General features: G+C 36.5%; 1 protein-coding gene across 50 annotated transcripts in view; it reads left to right on the top strand.

Moving 5' to 3' along the window:
- The window catches only part of COBLL1 (cordon-bleu WH2 repeat protein like 1), a 149152-nt gene that overhangs the window by 83412 nt on the left and 53604 nt on the right, over positions 1-12136 (top strand). For 28 of the 50 annotated variants that reach the window (XM_070241920.1, XM_070241921.1, XM_070241934.1 and 25 more), the window contains one exon: positions 4622-4810. In XM_070241920.1, the coding sequence (XP_070098021.1) occupies positions 4622-4810 (189 nt within the window). Of the gene's footprint in view, positions 1-1699; positions 1763-1889; positions 2203-4621; positions 4811-11335; positions 11377-12136 lie in introns of those variants that run through there. The other 22 variants (XM_070241969.1, XM_070241964.1, XM_070241962.1 and 19 more) reach the window with 8 other exon arrangements.

The raw sequence follows: 12136 nt of genomic DNA, 5'->3' as shown, positions 1-12136 counted from the left end.
CCCAGGATTTCCTACACTTTAGTTATAACCTTTGATTATTTTCACTAGATCTTTGACTTTGGTGACATTTAATTTAATTTTGTTATTGCTTCAAACTGTCTCAGTCAAAAAATTAAGAATATTGGGAGAGATGTGACTAGGTAAAAGGTATTTTAAAAATTTTGCTGGTGAGTAAAAGGTCAAATAAGTTAACAAAGTCTTAAAGCTACTTAGGATTCAGGCCCAATCCAGGCCTCTACCTGTATTCTTTGTACTAAACTGTACTATGTGCTAAGCAAACTTTAACCAGATAGACACATTCCTAAATTTAATGTAAACAGGTCACAATTGGGAACCAACATATACCTGATCCTACAGGCTCTACCTGTTTAAATTCTGCTTTCCTTTCGAGAACTGAGTCACATGCCTCTTCCCTTTGAAGTGCACCTTGATACCTGCTTCTCCACCCCCACAGAGCTAGTTTCAGCTTGCGCTCATTGCTCTGAATTTTCAAGGTTGCCCATCTGTTTAATGACACTTCTTTTTTGAATTGTATTCCTTATTTAATTACTTACACATTGCATCTTCCCTATTGGATTTCTAGTTCAGTGTGGAAGGATCTTGGTCTGATTCACGTGTGCTTTCCAATTTTCAGGACCAAAGATGACAGATGCTTTTATATTTGAAGTAATACTGGGGAATATTAAGATGTTCTTAATAGAAGTTCTATGCAGATAATATTTCAATTAGTGCTTTGTTCTGCTTTCCTTTTTTTTTTTTTTTTTAAAGTAGGCTTATCTTTAGTAATTAGAGATAGGTTTTCATCACAGACGCAAACTACCTTAGGAAATGAGACAGAATACACAGAACATTAAAACTATGAGCCAGAGGAGTTCATTGCAGTGTGCAGTGGACAGGGAAGACGTCCCAAGGAATTGTGACTCACTCTGGACCTTGAAGGATAGATAGAATATGTAAAGGCAGAGAGGATGGGGAGGGCATTCAAATGGAGATCATGATGAGCACCACTTGACCATGGGAAGGTGCCTGGAATCATGAAAGCAGGGGCGGGGACGATCCCCCTGACAGCTGGAGGTGCCGATCAGACCTTCTTCACTGCTGCTTCTCCTGAAAGCCTGGTCCTCTGTGGACCGAGTTTTTCCTGCTGCTTCACCTGCCTGTCTGTGGCAGCTGGGCCTCTCTTCTGGCCTTCTCCATGAAGCTCTTTTAAAGCCCTGAAGTTCCCAGTTACCCTTGCCAATAAATCTAGTGTGTATTTGTCAGTACTCATCTCCTTAAAAATAAAATATAATCAATTTCCAAAATCCAACAGAGATAATCTGATATAAAATTTCATTTTCCTCCTTCGTGGTAAGAACTTTTCTCCTTCCCAACTGTACACTCATCTTTGTGGAAGTATTCACCGAATTCATTCATTCAGTAAATATGAGTGCCTACTATGTAGCAAGCATTGTTCCAGAGGTTCTATGCATTTGCAAATATGTGTGACACATGGCAGTGGACACAAGTCTCTATTCTCATGGGATGAATTACTCTTTAGTGGAAGGAGACATGATAAACAAGTGTGTTAAGGGCTGGTAAGCCCTAAGGCAAAAGTAAAGCAGAGAAATAGAGGTGTTATCTTAAGGTCCTGAGCCAACTCTGTAGAGGGTTCTGAGTCAGGGTTGTTCTAAGTGTGTTCAAGGAAAAGGCACGAGTCATAAGATTAGAATGCAGTGAGCCTAGGGAGAAAGGCAGGGAGAGGAGACTGGAGAGGCTGGAGGTAGGAGAGGACAGATCATAGGACTGTGCATGTTACTTTGGGTGAGGCCAGAAGCCATTGGAAGGTGGGAGAGGAAGTGTGGTGCTCCAACTTACATTTTGGAAGGGTCACTCCAGCTGCCATGTTGGGAATAGAATGTAACGTGACAAGGTTGGCAGGAGGGAGACCAGTTAGCAGCTGGAACAGAGGTGTTTGTGAGCAAGGGTGTTGGTGGATTCCGGGTCTGTTTGTAGAAGAGAGAGCTGGCAGAATTTGTTGATGGTTGTATCGTGAGGGTGTGTGTGAGAGGGGATTTTGGGCCCAAGCAACTGAAAGGATTGTGATTTACTGAGATGGGAAGACTTGGAGAGGAAAAGATTTGGTTTGGAGGAGCTGGGGAGAGGAATCGGAAGTTAAATGAAGTTGTAGATTCCAGTTAGTGATCTGAGTCCAGATGTCAAGTAGGTATTGGATTTACAAATTTGGAGTCAAAGGGAGAGATTCCAGCTGAATATTTTGTGTTTAAGATTTCCTTCATATAGATTTTGCAAAGTTCTTGTTATATTTATTGTAACAACTTTTACAATTCATTTTTGTTGCTGTAAAAGAAGTTTTTTCTTTCATTATACTTCCTGACTAGTTTTTGCTTATGTTTACAGAGACTATTGACTTTAGCTTGTTACCTTTGTACCAAGCCAATTCTCTTATTTATACAATTCTTGCCAAATTCTCTTATTTATAAAAGCTTTTTAATTGATTCACTGATTTCTTGTCTCCTGTGAGTTCTCTGTGGAATTTTACCAAACTGTTCAATTCTAAAAAGTGCCACTTTGTTTCATGGCTCCATTTGCTTTCCTCTGCCTGCAATATCAATTATTTCTTGTTTTTTCCCTGAGTTTCTATTCATTCTCCAAAACCCAACTCATGTTTCTCATCTATAAAACATTTCTGGATTCCTAAGAAAGTTTCTCTTTCTATGAGCATTAGTGGTGCTGTCTGCAGACCTATATTAGAGCAATCATCAAACTTTATTGTAATTTTGTGTATATCTATCAGTCCTTTTTGGGGTATGAACCCTTTAGGGGTAGGAACTGACGACTGGGTCTTGTCATCTTCACATCCCCAGTGTTTAGCTGAATCTGCTACATGATTGTCTGTTACAGGATAAATGTTTCTTGAATACATGAGTGGTCAATTTCTGTGGATTAAAAATGTTGTGAAATTGGATAAAGTTTTCTTCATATAGATTTTATAAGCTTGTTATATTTATTGTAACACTTTTAAAACTTCATTTTTGTCACTATTGTTAAAGAAATCTTTTCTGAAGTGCAATATATCTCTGAAATTATACTCCTAAAAATTAAAGCCCTATTATTTTAGAAAATTTATGTACAATGTAGGAAACTTGCTTCTATTTTTTCATGATGCTGAATGTGTAAACGTGCTTAGATTTGTGAGGCCGTAAATTTTGAACATACTGAATGGCTGGATGTTACATGTGTACCGACAAAGAAGCCCTTTTATCTTGTTTGGTTTTTGTTTTGCCTGGGAAATGGGGAGAGGGAAGAATCAAAATTTGTGTTTTTTCTGAATAGAAAGCAGTAGTATTTATTCTTCCAAAAGCAATCGGCCTGTAATGGTAACATTTTCAAAAGTTCTAATTTGCAAGACTTTCAAAAAAATATGTGTATGTTATTACTTGTAGTTACTTTATATTTATTTTCGTTTCCTTTTTCAACCCATCAAATCATTGAATTGGCCCATGTGAATTTTTTCAGAATGTTTGCTACCTAGTTCTATTATAAATCAGTTAAGGGATCGTCCTAGTAAGGGACACTGAAGTGTGTTTATTAGAATAATTATTTGTAACATTTTTCATTGAAACAGAAAAAATAATTTATTAAGTAACCAATCACAGTTCATCATTGATTGTGAAGCTCAGTGGGAAATACAGCATGCTTCTTTCTTGCAGAGAGTTATAAATGGTGGCAAAGAGGTGGAACTGACACCCAGGAAAAAATGGAAAAAATATTTCCTTTATGGAATCTGTTGTCTGTGCTCTATAGGGAGAGACTCTGTGTAGGGGGTGGGTGGGAAGGAGAGATTGGTTTCAGCTAGACTTTGAAGGATATGTAGGGTTTATCTGGAAGAGAGGCAGAACACACTAGATTAGAAATTAATGGATAAAAGGCACAAGAGCTATAACGAGGTGTGAGAATGAGATATTGACAGGAAGGATATTTTTTTTTTTAAAGGTACGCTCTTTGGTGAGGAATATTGGTCCTGAGCTAACATCTGTTGCCAGTCTTCCTCTTTTTTTTTTCCCCCTCCCCAAAGCAGTGGTACATAGTTGCATATCCTGGTTGTAAGTTATTCTAATTCTTCTATGTGGGATGCTGCCACAGCATGGCTTGACAAGTGGTGTGTAGGTCTGTGCCCAGGATCCAAACCGGTGGACCGCAAACAAAGTGTGCAGACTGAACCACTTGGCCACGGGGCTGGCTCCCGAAGGAGGATTTTTATAATTTATCTCATCAAAGAAAATGTTATACTTTTGCTTTGCTATAGTGAGCATGCATTAATTGAACCTAATGGCTGCGAATATCAAATCTCTTTATCATGTTTCTTTTTATTACCAAGTAATGTAGGCATATTGTTGAAAACAAACAAGCAAAACTGCTGATTAAGACAAGCCAAAAAGAAAATCCTTAATTCTATCATCCCTAGTAAACTAACAGTTAAGGTTTTGGTGCATTTTTTTGTCTAGATGTGAAAATCATATATACATGCACATTTTGTGTTTTTATGAAATTTTTTCATAGTAAAAATTTACTTTTAAAATACATATGTTTTATTTTTCATGTTTTGTTTTTATTTTAGGAAAAAAACAAAAGCGAAGGCACCACTTCCTCCAGCTGAGACCAAATACCTTGATGCCTCTTCAGTTGATGATTCTATAGAATCCTCTGCTTTTATCATGGAACAGAAAGAAAACATGGTAGATAAAGACGTTGAACTCTCAGTGGTTCTGCCTGGGGATGTTATCAAATCTACTACCGTTCATGGCAGGTATGGTGGAGCGCATGAAATACCAGGAATTCTCTTTCTTCTTCTGTCATTGAAACCCTCTGTTGTATACTTCTTGATTTTTTTCTTTGACAAAATATGTCATTTATCACTTAGTTTAGTTATCTATTTAAAAAAAGTGCTAAAAGGTATTAAAATTTTTCTGATGATGTTTTAATATCAATGCTATGAATTCCACAACCCCTGTCAAGTAACTCTTGAAATTTAGAGCTATTTTATATTTAGTCATTTAATAAATTTTTTTAAAAATAGCCTTTCCCAGAAAAATGGTCATCAGTTATATTGCTTTTGTAAGACAAACTTACAAAGCAAGTCAATGACCCATAAAAAGAACCCTTTCCCTTCCTCTCCAAATTATTCTTTCTCTTTTAAGCTGCTTCTCTGAATTTGATTTTGCAGAAGTTACTAACTACTTTTAAAATGTAATACTCTATTTTTTATCAAAAGAGATAAATCCATCTGTAAAACTAGCAGGATTTTTAATTTCATTGAATGATTTAATTAATTTATTTAAAAATGTGGATAAATTTAATAGAAATGTAAAATTAAACTTTAACTCAGAAGTGAAGATGTGATTTAGGAGGCCTATTTTTAATAACTGCATAAAAATTGGAAAAATGGAATAGAGCCAAGTATAATTTTCCATTTCATTTTGAAGTGGAAAGTTACGGGAGTTGTGTATTGGTCCTTTTCCACATTTCACCTTCAACTGCGCATTTGTTATCAGGAGTCAAGTTGTAGAAATTCAAGCTATTTTGACCTTAGTATAGTGTGTGTGTGTGTGTGTGTGTGTGTGTGTAAAGAACAAAAGAATAAGTAAGCAATATATTGGGTATTGCATTCTTACAGTGTGCTTTTATCTAGAAGAAACTCATTCAAGATAACCTTAATCTTAAGATTTATTGTCAAGGTTATCTGTAACTTTACAGACTATTGCAAGAACATGAACATAGAAAAGCTCAACATTAGCAAACAATACGTAGTATTGTATATTAAATTCTCATCAAATTTAAGTAAGTCGTGTTTTTCCATTTATTATGTATCGAAAGTAGTTTTGGAGATCACACACTGAAGCATATTTGTGAGGTTGAGAAACCTCTGAACGTCCTTGGGGGCTTTCGACCTAAGACACGGGTAATCACATGGGTTATTCCTCTGTTCGGTGAGGAAGGCATCTTGTAAGTCATCATCTTCAATCCCTGAAATAATACCATTACCCCAGTTTTAAAATAATAACAATAATGGACATGGCTGGGGGTAATAAAGGCAATTCATCTAATTTTCCCTGAATTGAACGTACGTTAAAAAAAAAGAGGCAATGTCTGTCCTAGTTCTTGATGCTGACAGGTGACAGTGGTTTCATTATCACTACTCCTCAAAATTTCTTCTTGGACACGCCAGTCATCTGTTTACACTGCCGTCTTCTCTGCTATCAGCCTTCTGAGTTCTTTAGATTTTTTTTTTAACCTTAATGACTTCAGTATTAGAATCAGGGTGTCCTCTCCTGTCTCCCATCATAATTATTTTAGACCTTTCCACATGCTCCCCTGGGCTAACTTTTCTTCCATTTCCTTAACTCTGGGAACCTACATCCATAGTCTACTTCCCCTGTCCACCAGGATGGTGGTAACTGATCACTTCCAACCTGTTCCATTCCTGAGATCTTAAGGTGTTCCCTCTTTGGACACAACCTTTTTGACATCTAGCTTACCCACTTTCTCTTTCTTAATTGGATTTGTTATTCATCTTCCTTGTTAAGTCTACTTTGTGACTGGTCTTCCAGTTGCTGCGTTTTTCCTCATGTTTAACTGGGATTCTGCATCAGTCGTTTCTACCACATTCATACTTACAAGGACCCTAGATTTCCCTCACCCTTTTGACCTCCCAGCATAATTGCCTGCCAGGTCCCTAAACCTGAGTAATTTTTCATCAATCAGCTTTTTGTTTCTGGGCGATGAACTGTTGTTGAATTATTTTTCTTATCTATAAAAATGTTTTCTAACTGAATTCTTCCTAGGATTACATGAAATACTATCAGTGCCTGGCAAGTATTGGCTTCCTCCATTTTCTATTGAGAACTGCTTTCCTTATCCTAGGCTCTCCCCAGTTACCCTCCACCCTCGGATTAATCTGACTGAAACACCCTCTGTTTGTGGCACTACTTTGATAAAAGACTGCAGGAAGAGCAATTCAATACCAAATTAAGGAAGTCTAGAGTACCAAGCCTGGAGATTGGGACACCTTATTTTCTTCTCCTCTGAAATTAAGTAGGCTTTTCCCTTGATACTCCCCTTTGAATATCTTAAGCTTTCCAAACTCTTCTGACACTTCATACCATTGATGGTTATCAAATGATATATGTTCTATGCTATAATTTATATGTATGTCTTCTTGAATAAACCATAAGCTCATATGGACATCATTACTCTTCTTCATAGTGTTTAGCACATTCTTGCAATGTAGTAACTAAAGTCTTCCTAGACCCTTATACGTAGACGGAGGTAGCAACTTAAATGAGGTGCTTTGAAGAGGCATTTGAATGGGCCCTAGTTGCTTCCCCAGGATCTTTTAAATATAGGTGTTTTCTCCAGGTAGACAGCAAGGCAAGCATGCCCGGAATGCAAATGCCCCAAATACTGATTGCTTTTTACATTTTGTTTAGGGCTGAAAAATTTTTCTGAGGGTAGAATTTGTTTTATATCAATGTTTTTCTAGGGGGGTTGATTTAGGGACTTTGTTCCTAATAGTTTTATTCAGGAATGACTCAAGCTGTAGATGCTATGACTAAAGTTTTTATATTAAGCTTTTATGATTAAAAGTGGTTCTGTGACTGAATATCTTAGGAGTATGATTCTGGATATCTTAGGAATGATTCTAGATCTTTTAGAGTATGATTCAGGATATCTTAAGATTGTGATTTGGGATGTATTGAATGTTGCAGCTACTCTTGGCCCATTGTTTAAAAAAAAAGTTTAACAATAACAACAACAACATAAAGGTTTAAATAGAAAAATACATTCTACTTCTGAAAAATGTTAGCTACCTAATGTGAAGACCTGTGACATAGATAATTTAAATTTCTTCATGGCTTTATTACTATAAATGGAATAGGAAAAGTTTCAACAAAATGATACAGGAATTTGGTGGGGGCCTAGGGAGGAGTAATTTTAAATAAGTTTGAGTGCATAAGGTTTTCTTAGGTAAATCAGAGTTCCATATGTCACTGTGAAGGGTCTCTAGTATAATTTTGAGACCATCTTTTCTTAATTTGTGTAAATATTCCTTTATAATTATGTTCCAATGTAGATCATATTCCAATATAAATATGTTTATCTTGATAGTATTATTTCTATGCATTTCCTTTGAAGAATAATATCAATATTAGACTGAAATAAATATTTAGGAAATTTATCATATGTTTCATTTAACTTTTCAGAAATATTGTTTTTGCTCACAATGTATTCTTGGAGATTGTTAGAAAACTCCCCTCTGTCTTCCTAATACAACTCATGCAGAGTTATGCTCAGAATGTTCCATTTTCAAGAATGTGAACACACAGCATTATCTTCAGAAGAATGCACTTGCTGTACATTGGTTTTTCACCAAAGAGCTGACTCAGATTAGGGAACACAATAAAGTTGGAGTTGGTAATAGACTTTATGCTCAGGGGGAGACTAAAAGCTTGTTATCCTGAATTGGGTTGGTATCCTTCTTCTGGCTTAACAATCTTTAGGTACCAGAGCTTAGTGATACTGGCTCTTTAATGACCAAAAGTCACCTCGTGTCTGCCATCTTGCCTTTGTGATCCTTTGCAGGGCCAGCCGGAAAACTCTTGAGCATTTCTGTGTATCCTCATATGATGGATGGTTGGGCTGAAGGAAGGAGGAATTAAAATATTTTATTTATATATAACATAAAGTATACTGTAGTATAGCTATATATGTGTATGTGTATATGCGTATATATACCTATATATATTTATGTATATATGTACGAGTGTGCTGGTATAGTGAACGACCTTTTTCACCTGACACAGCAACTCTGTGCCTTTCTAAAGTGAGCGTTAAACGTGACTGTGGCTAGAGACCAGCTGCCTAGAGGCTGTCCTCCTCAGAAAATGCCACCCTACACAACAGCCTAAGTGGTGGTGTGTACCAGGACTTGGGAAAAGTTAATTTTTAATGAAAATTAGCTTATATGCTGAACTGTGATAAATACTACAGAGAACAAGGAAATATGGGGTCCTTACCTTGTAGCCAGTGTCTGCCCCGTATGTAATTATTCCTCACTGAATAAGTGTTCACTCCGTTTTCCTCTTTTCTCTTCCTCTGGGACACTTTACAAGCAGTTTTCATTTGAGAAATTTGTTGAAAGATGGGCATTAATCCTCTTTGTTAGCCTATAGGGAGAGCATCCTATGGCTATACTAGCACACTCGCTCTCCTACAGAGGAAAGGATGGAATCAATACCATTTATCACAGGGGAGAATATTTCTCTCTTTTATGCCCCTACCATACATAGGAATTTCTTTTGATTTGAGCAAATCTGAGAATGCCATGAATGGAAACACAAATAAGGAAAGCATAGAACTTGAAGTTAGAAATCTCAGGCCCTATAGTTGATTCCATAACTTGCTGTGTGACCTCAAGCAAGTCACTTCACTTCTCTGGCCTTTGCCTGTAAAATGACCCAGGGATATGTTGCACATGATTTGTGGCCTGATTTGCCTGTCCAGTAGCACAGTTTATAGCAGTGTTGCGAATAAGCCCACAGATTTGACTGGCGCTGGGTGGGTCAGATAACTAGCTTAGGAGCATTTTACGTGGACTGCAGTGCCACCTATTGGAAAAAAGTAGACTATGAAAAATGACAAGATAATACTGGATCATGTGGGTCAATTGTGTTTTTAAAAAAAAAAACAGTAACACAGCAGTATAGATCTCAAAGAGTTTCAAAATTTCCTTCCATACTTATATTTATTGAAAAGTGTCAAATGATGACAAATGTGTGATAAATACATTATATAATAGGCTAATAGATTTCAAAGTTGAACTCTGTGAAAAAGAATTGATTTAGATACTAATTCAACTGTAGCTGCTTTAAAATAAACGTTGGAATTTTAACTGTTATTTAAGTGTAACAGTGCTGCCTGAGTTTTCACTTGGTGGAACTGAAGAATGCTGTAACTGAGGCCCTGGGACTGCCCTGCACAGCCCTGAGCCAGGGAGCATGTAAGCATCTGTTGGCTGATTGCTCTCCGGGTTGAGAATGGGTGACAGAATCCTCACAAATGCTCTCTGGGTATCGTTCCTAGGAGGGCCACCGTCTTCCCTATCCTTTCCTGGCAGCTTCGCCTTATAAGAATGACCCTTGTTAATTTTTGTTTTTGATTTTTCATGGCTACAAATACAATAGTTGAACATTAGAGAAAGTAGGAAAATACAGAAAAGCCAAAAAAAATTCGAAGTGCCATGGCATTATTAAGCAGGTAGATTACAACGATTAACATTGTGGTGTATAACCTTTTATTCACGTACACATGTATGCACACACACACAAATGTTTCTGTATCCATATGCCTATATAGGCACTTTTTTTTTTTTTTACCAATATGGCATCATATTGCACATGCTATCTGTTTACCTGCTCTTTTTTCAGTCAATGATTTCTAACTTTCATGTCAATAAAATTTTACCTTATCCTTTGTCCATATTTCAATTGCCCCAATTGCAGTGAGATATATTTGTGATATTTCTGTTTTTATAAGGGATGTGTATATGTTTTAATTGGTATGTCCTTAAATCACAGTATTTATGCACTTAATTATAATTATCTCCTAATATAACATCCACGATAATTGACCAGGTAGAGTTTAGTCTAAAGCAGTGAATTTCAATTTTTTTCTTTTTTACTTTTAGAAATATCTGTTTTTAGTATTTGATATAAGAACTTTTGTCCACTTAATGCTGATCTGATCTATTACCAATTATCTTCAACTCTTTATTGTGCATAATTCAATAAGCATTCTCAACTTTGAGACAAGGTTTCTTTGTTTTCTGTACCTGATCCACTTCATTTCATGTATACAGGCATAGGTAGAGAGCATTGCTTCATTTACAAACTCATTACTGAACTAGATGGGTTAGCATAAGACAAACAAACATCAGTAACTGTAGGAATGTTCTAAAAACCCCCATACCATCATTGGTAAGTCTAATTGAGTTGTTAGTGTGCGTTTGTAAGGGGCAACTAGAACCAGTTCAACCAAACTCAGTTTTGAGGATGTATTGAAAATGGGTAAAGTAGTTTATTATATACTGGGGGAGATTTAAAGAATCATAATAAGGAAGACCCTTTTTCATAGAGTTCAGCCCCTTATAAGATGCTTGAAACTCATCTATTCATAATAAGTACTTTTCATCATGCATCCACGTTTTCCTATGACAGTCCCTGTTTTAACCTATTATCCCAGTGTAACTACTAATAGTGCCCCCTTTCACTCTCAGGTGTCCCAGGTTGGATGATAAATTACATAGCCACCTTATTGGTAAGTGACTTTGTTTAAACACCTTTGGAGTTTGGAAATTCACCAAGGCAATTGTTGGACACCTTGCTGATGTGAAAGCTCTGTGGTGAACCGTGACTTTCATTTTTGGTACCCAACTGGATCTTTAAAACACAAAAATGGAAGTCTTCTATTATCTATCAGGTAGCAAAACTAGGACAAGATTACCTGTGATATACGTCATGAACGCAGAAAGGGTTACCAGAGGATTTAGGAGGTGAGTTAGTGATGTCATTAATCCATGAAGTAAAACTACAGCAGATAGCTTGTTGCAAACCATCCGCCCCAGCCTGAATCCTGCCTTATGGTATCATGAGACTAAATGTAGCTGCATTAGGAATCAAGACGTTCTAATCCTGACTGCACCCTAATTCTATGTATGCTCTTCATAATCTACTCATGTAACTTCTCTAACCTCAATTTTTTCATTCATAAAATGGGAGTAGCTTTTGTGGTGGTTGTGAGCTCAAATGAAGTAACAGATATGAAATTAATATAAAGGATTGTTATTTATTTTTAAAAGGAAGTGGGAAATCTCATAGGGATTTCTTCCTTTCAAAGAAGAGTTTTTAAAGAGTCTTAAAAACAAATTTGCCCTCCAGGAACTCATTATTTTGCAGGAGAAAGATATGTAAATAAGACTCATGCAAAGCATGCTCTGTTAAGTACTATAATAAACCCAAAATTCAAAGTGACACGGTGGTATAATGGAGGAAGAGACTGTTACTTATTTGAGTGAGGA

Source organism: Equus caballus, chromosome 18, assembly GCF_041296265.1.
Source record: "Equus caballus isolate H_3958 breed thoroughbred chromosome 18, TB-T2T, whole genome shotgun sequence".
Classification (NCBI taxonomy): Eukaryota; Metazoa; Chordata; class Mammalia; order Perissodactyla; family Equidae; genus Equus; species Equus caballus.
This window is presented reverse-complemented; position numbering and strand designations above follow the sequence as displayed.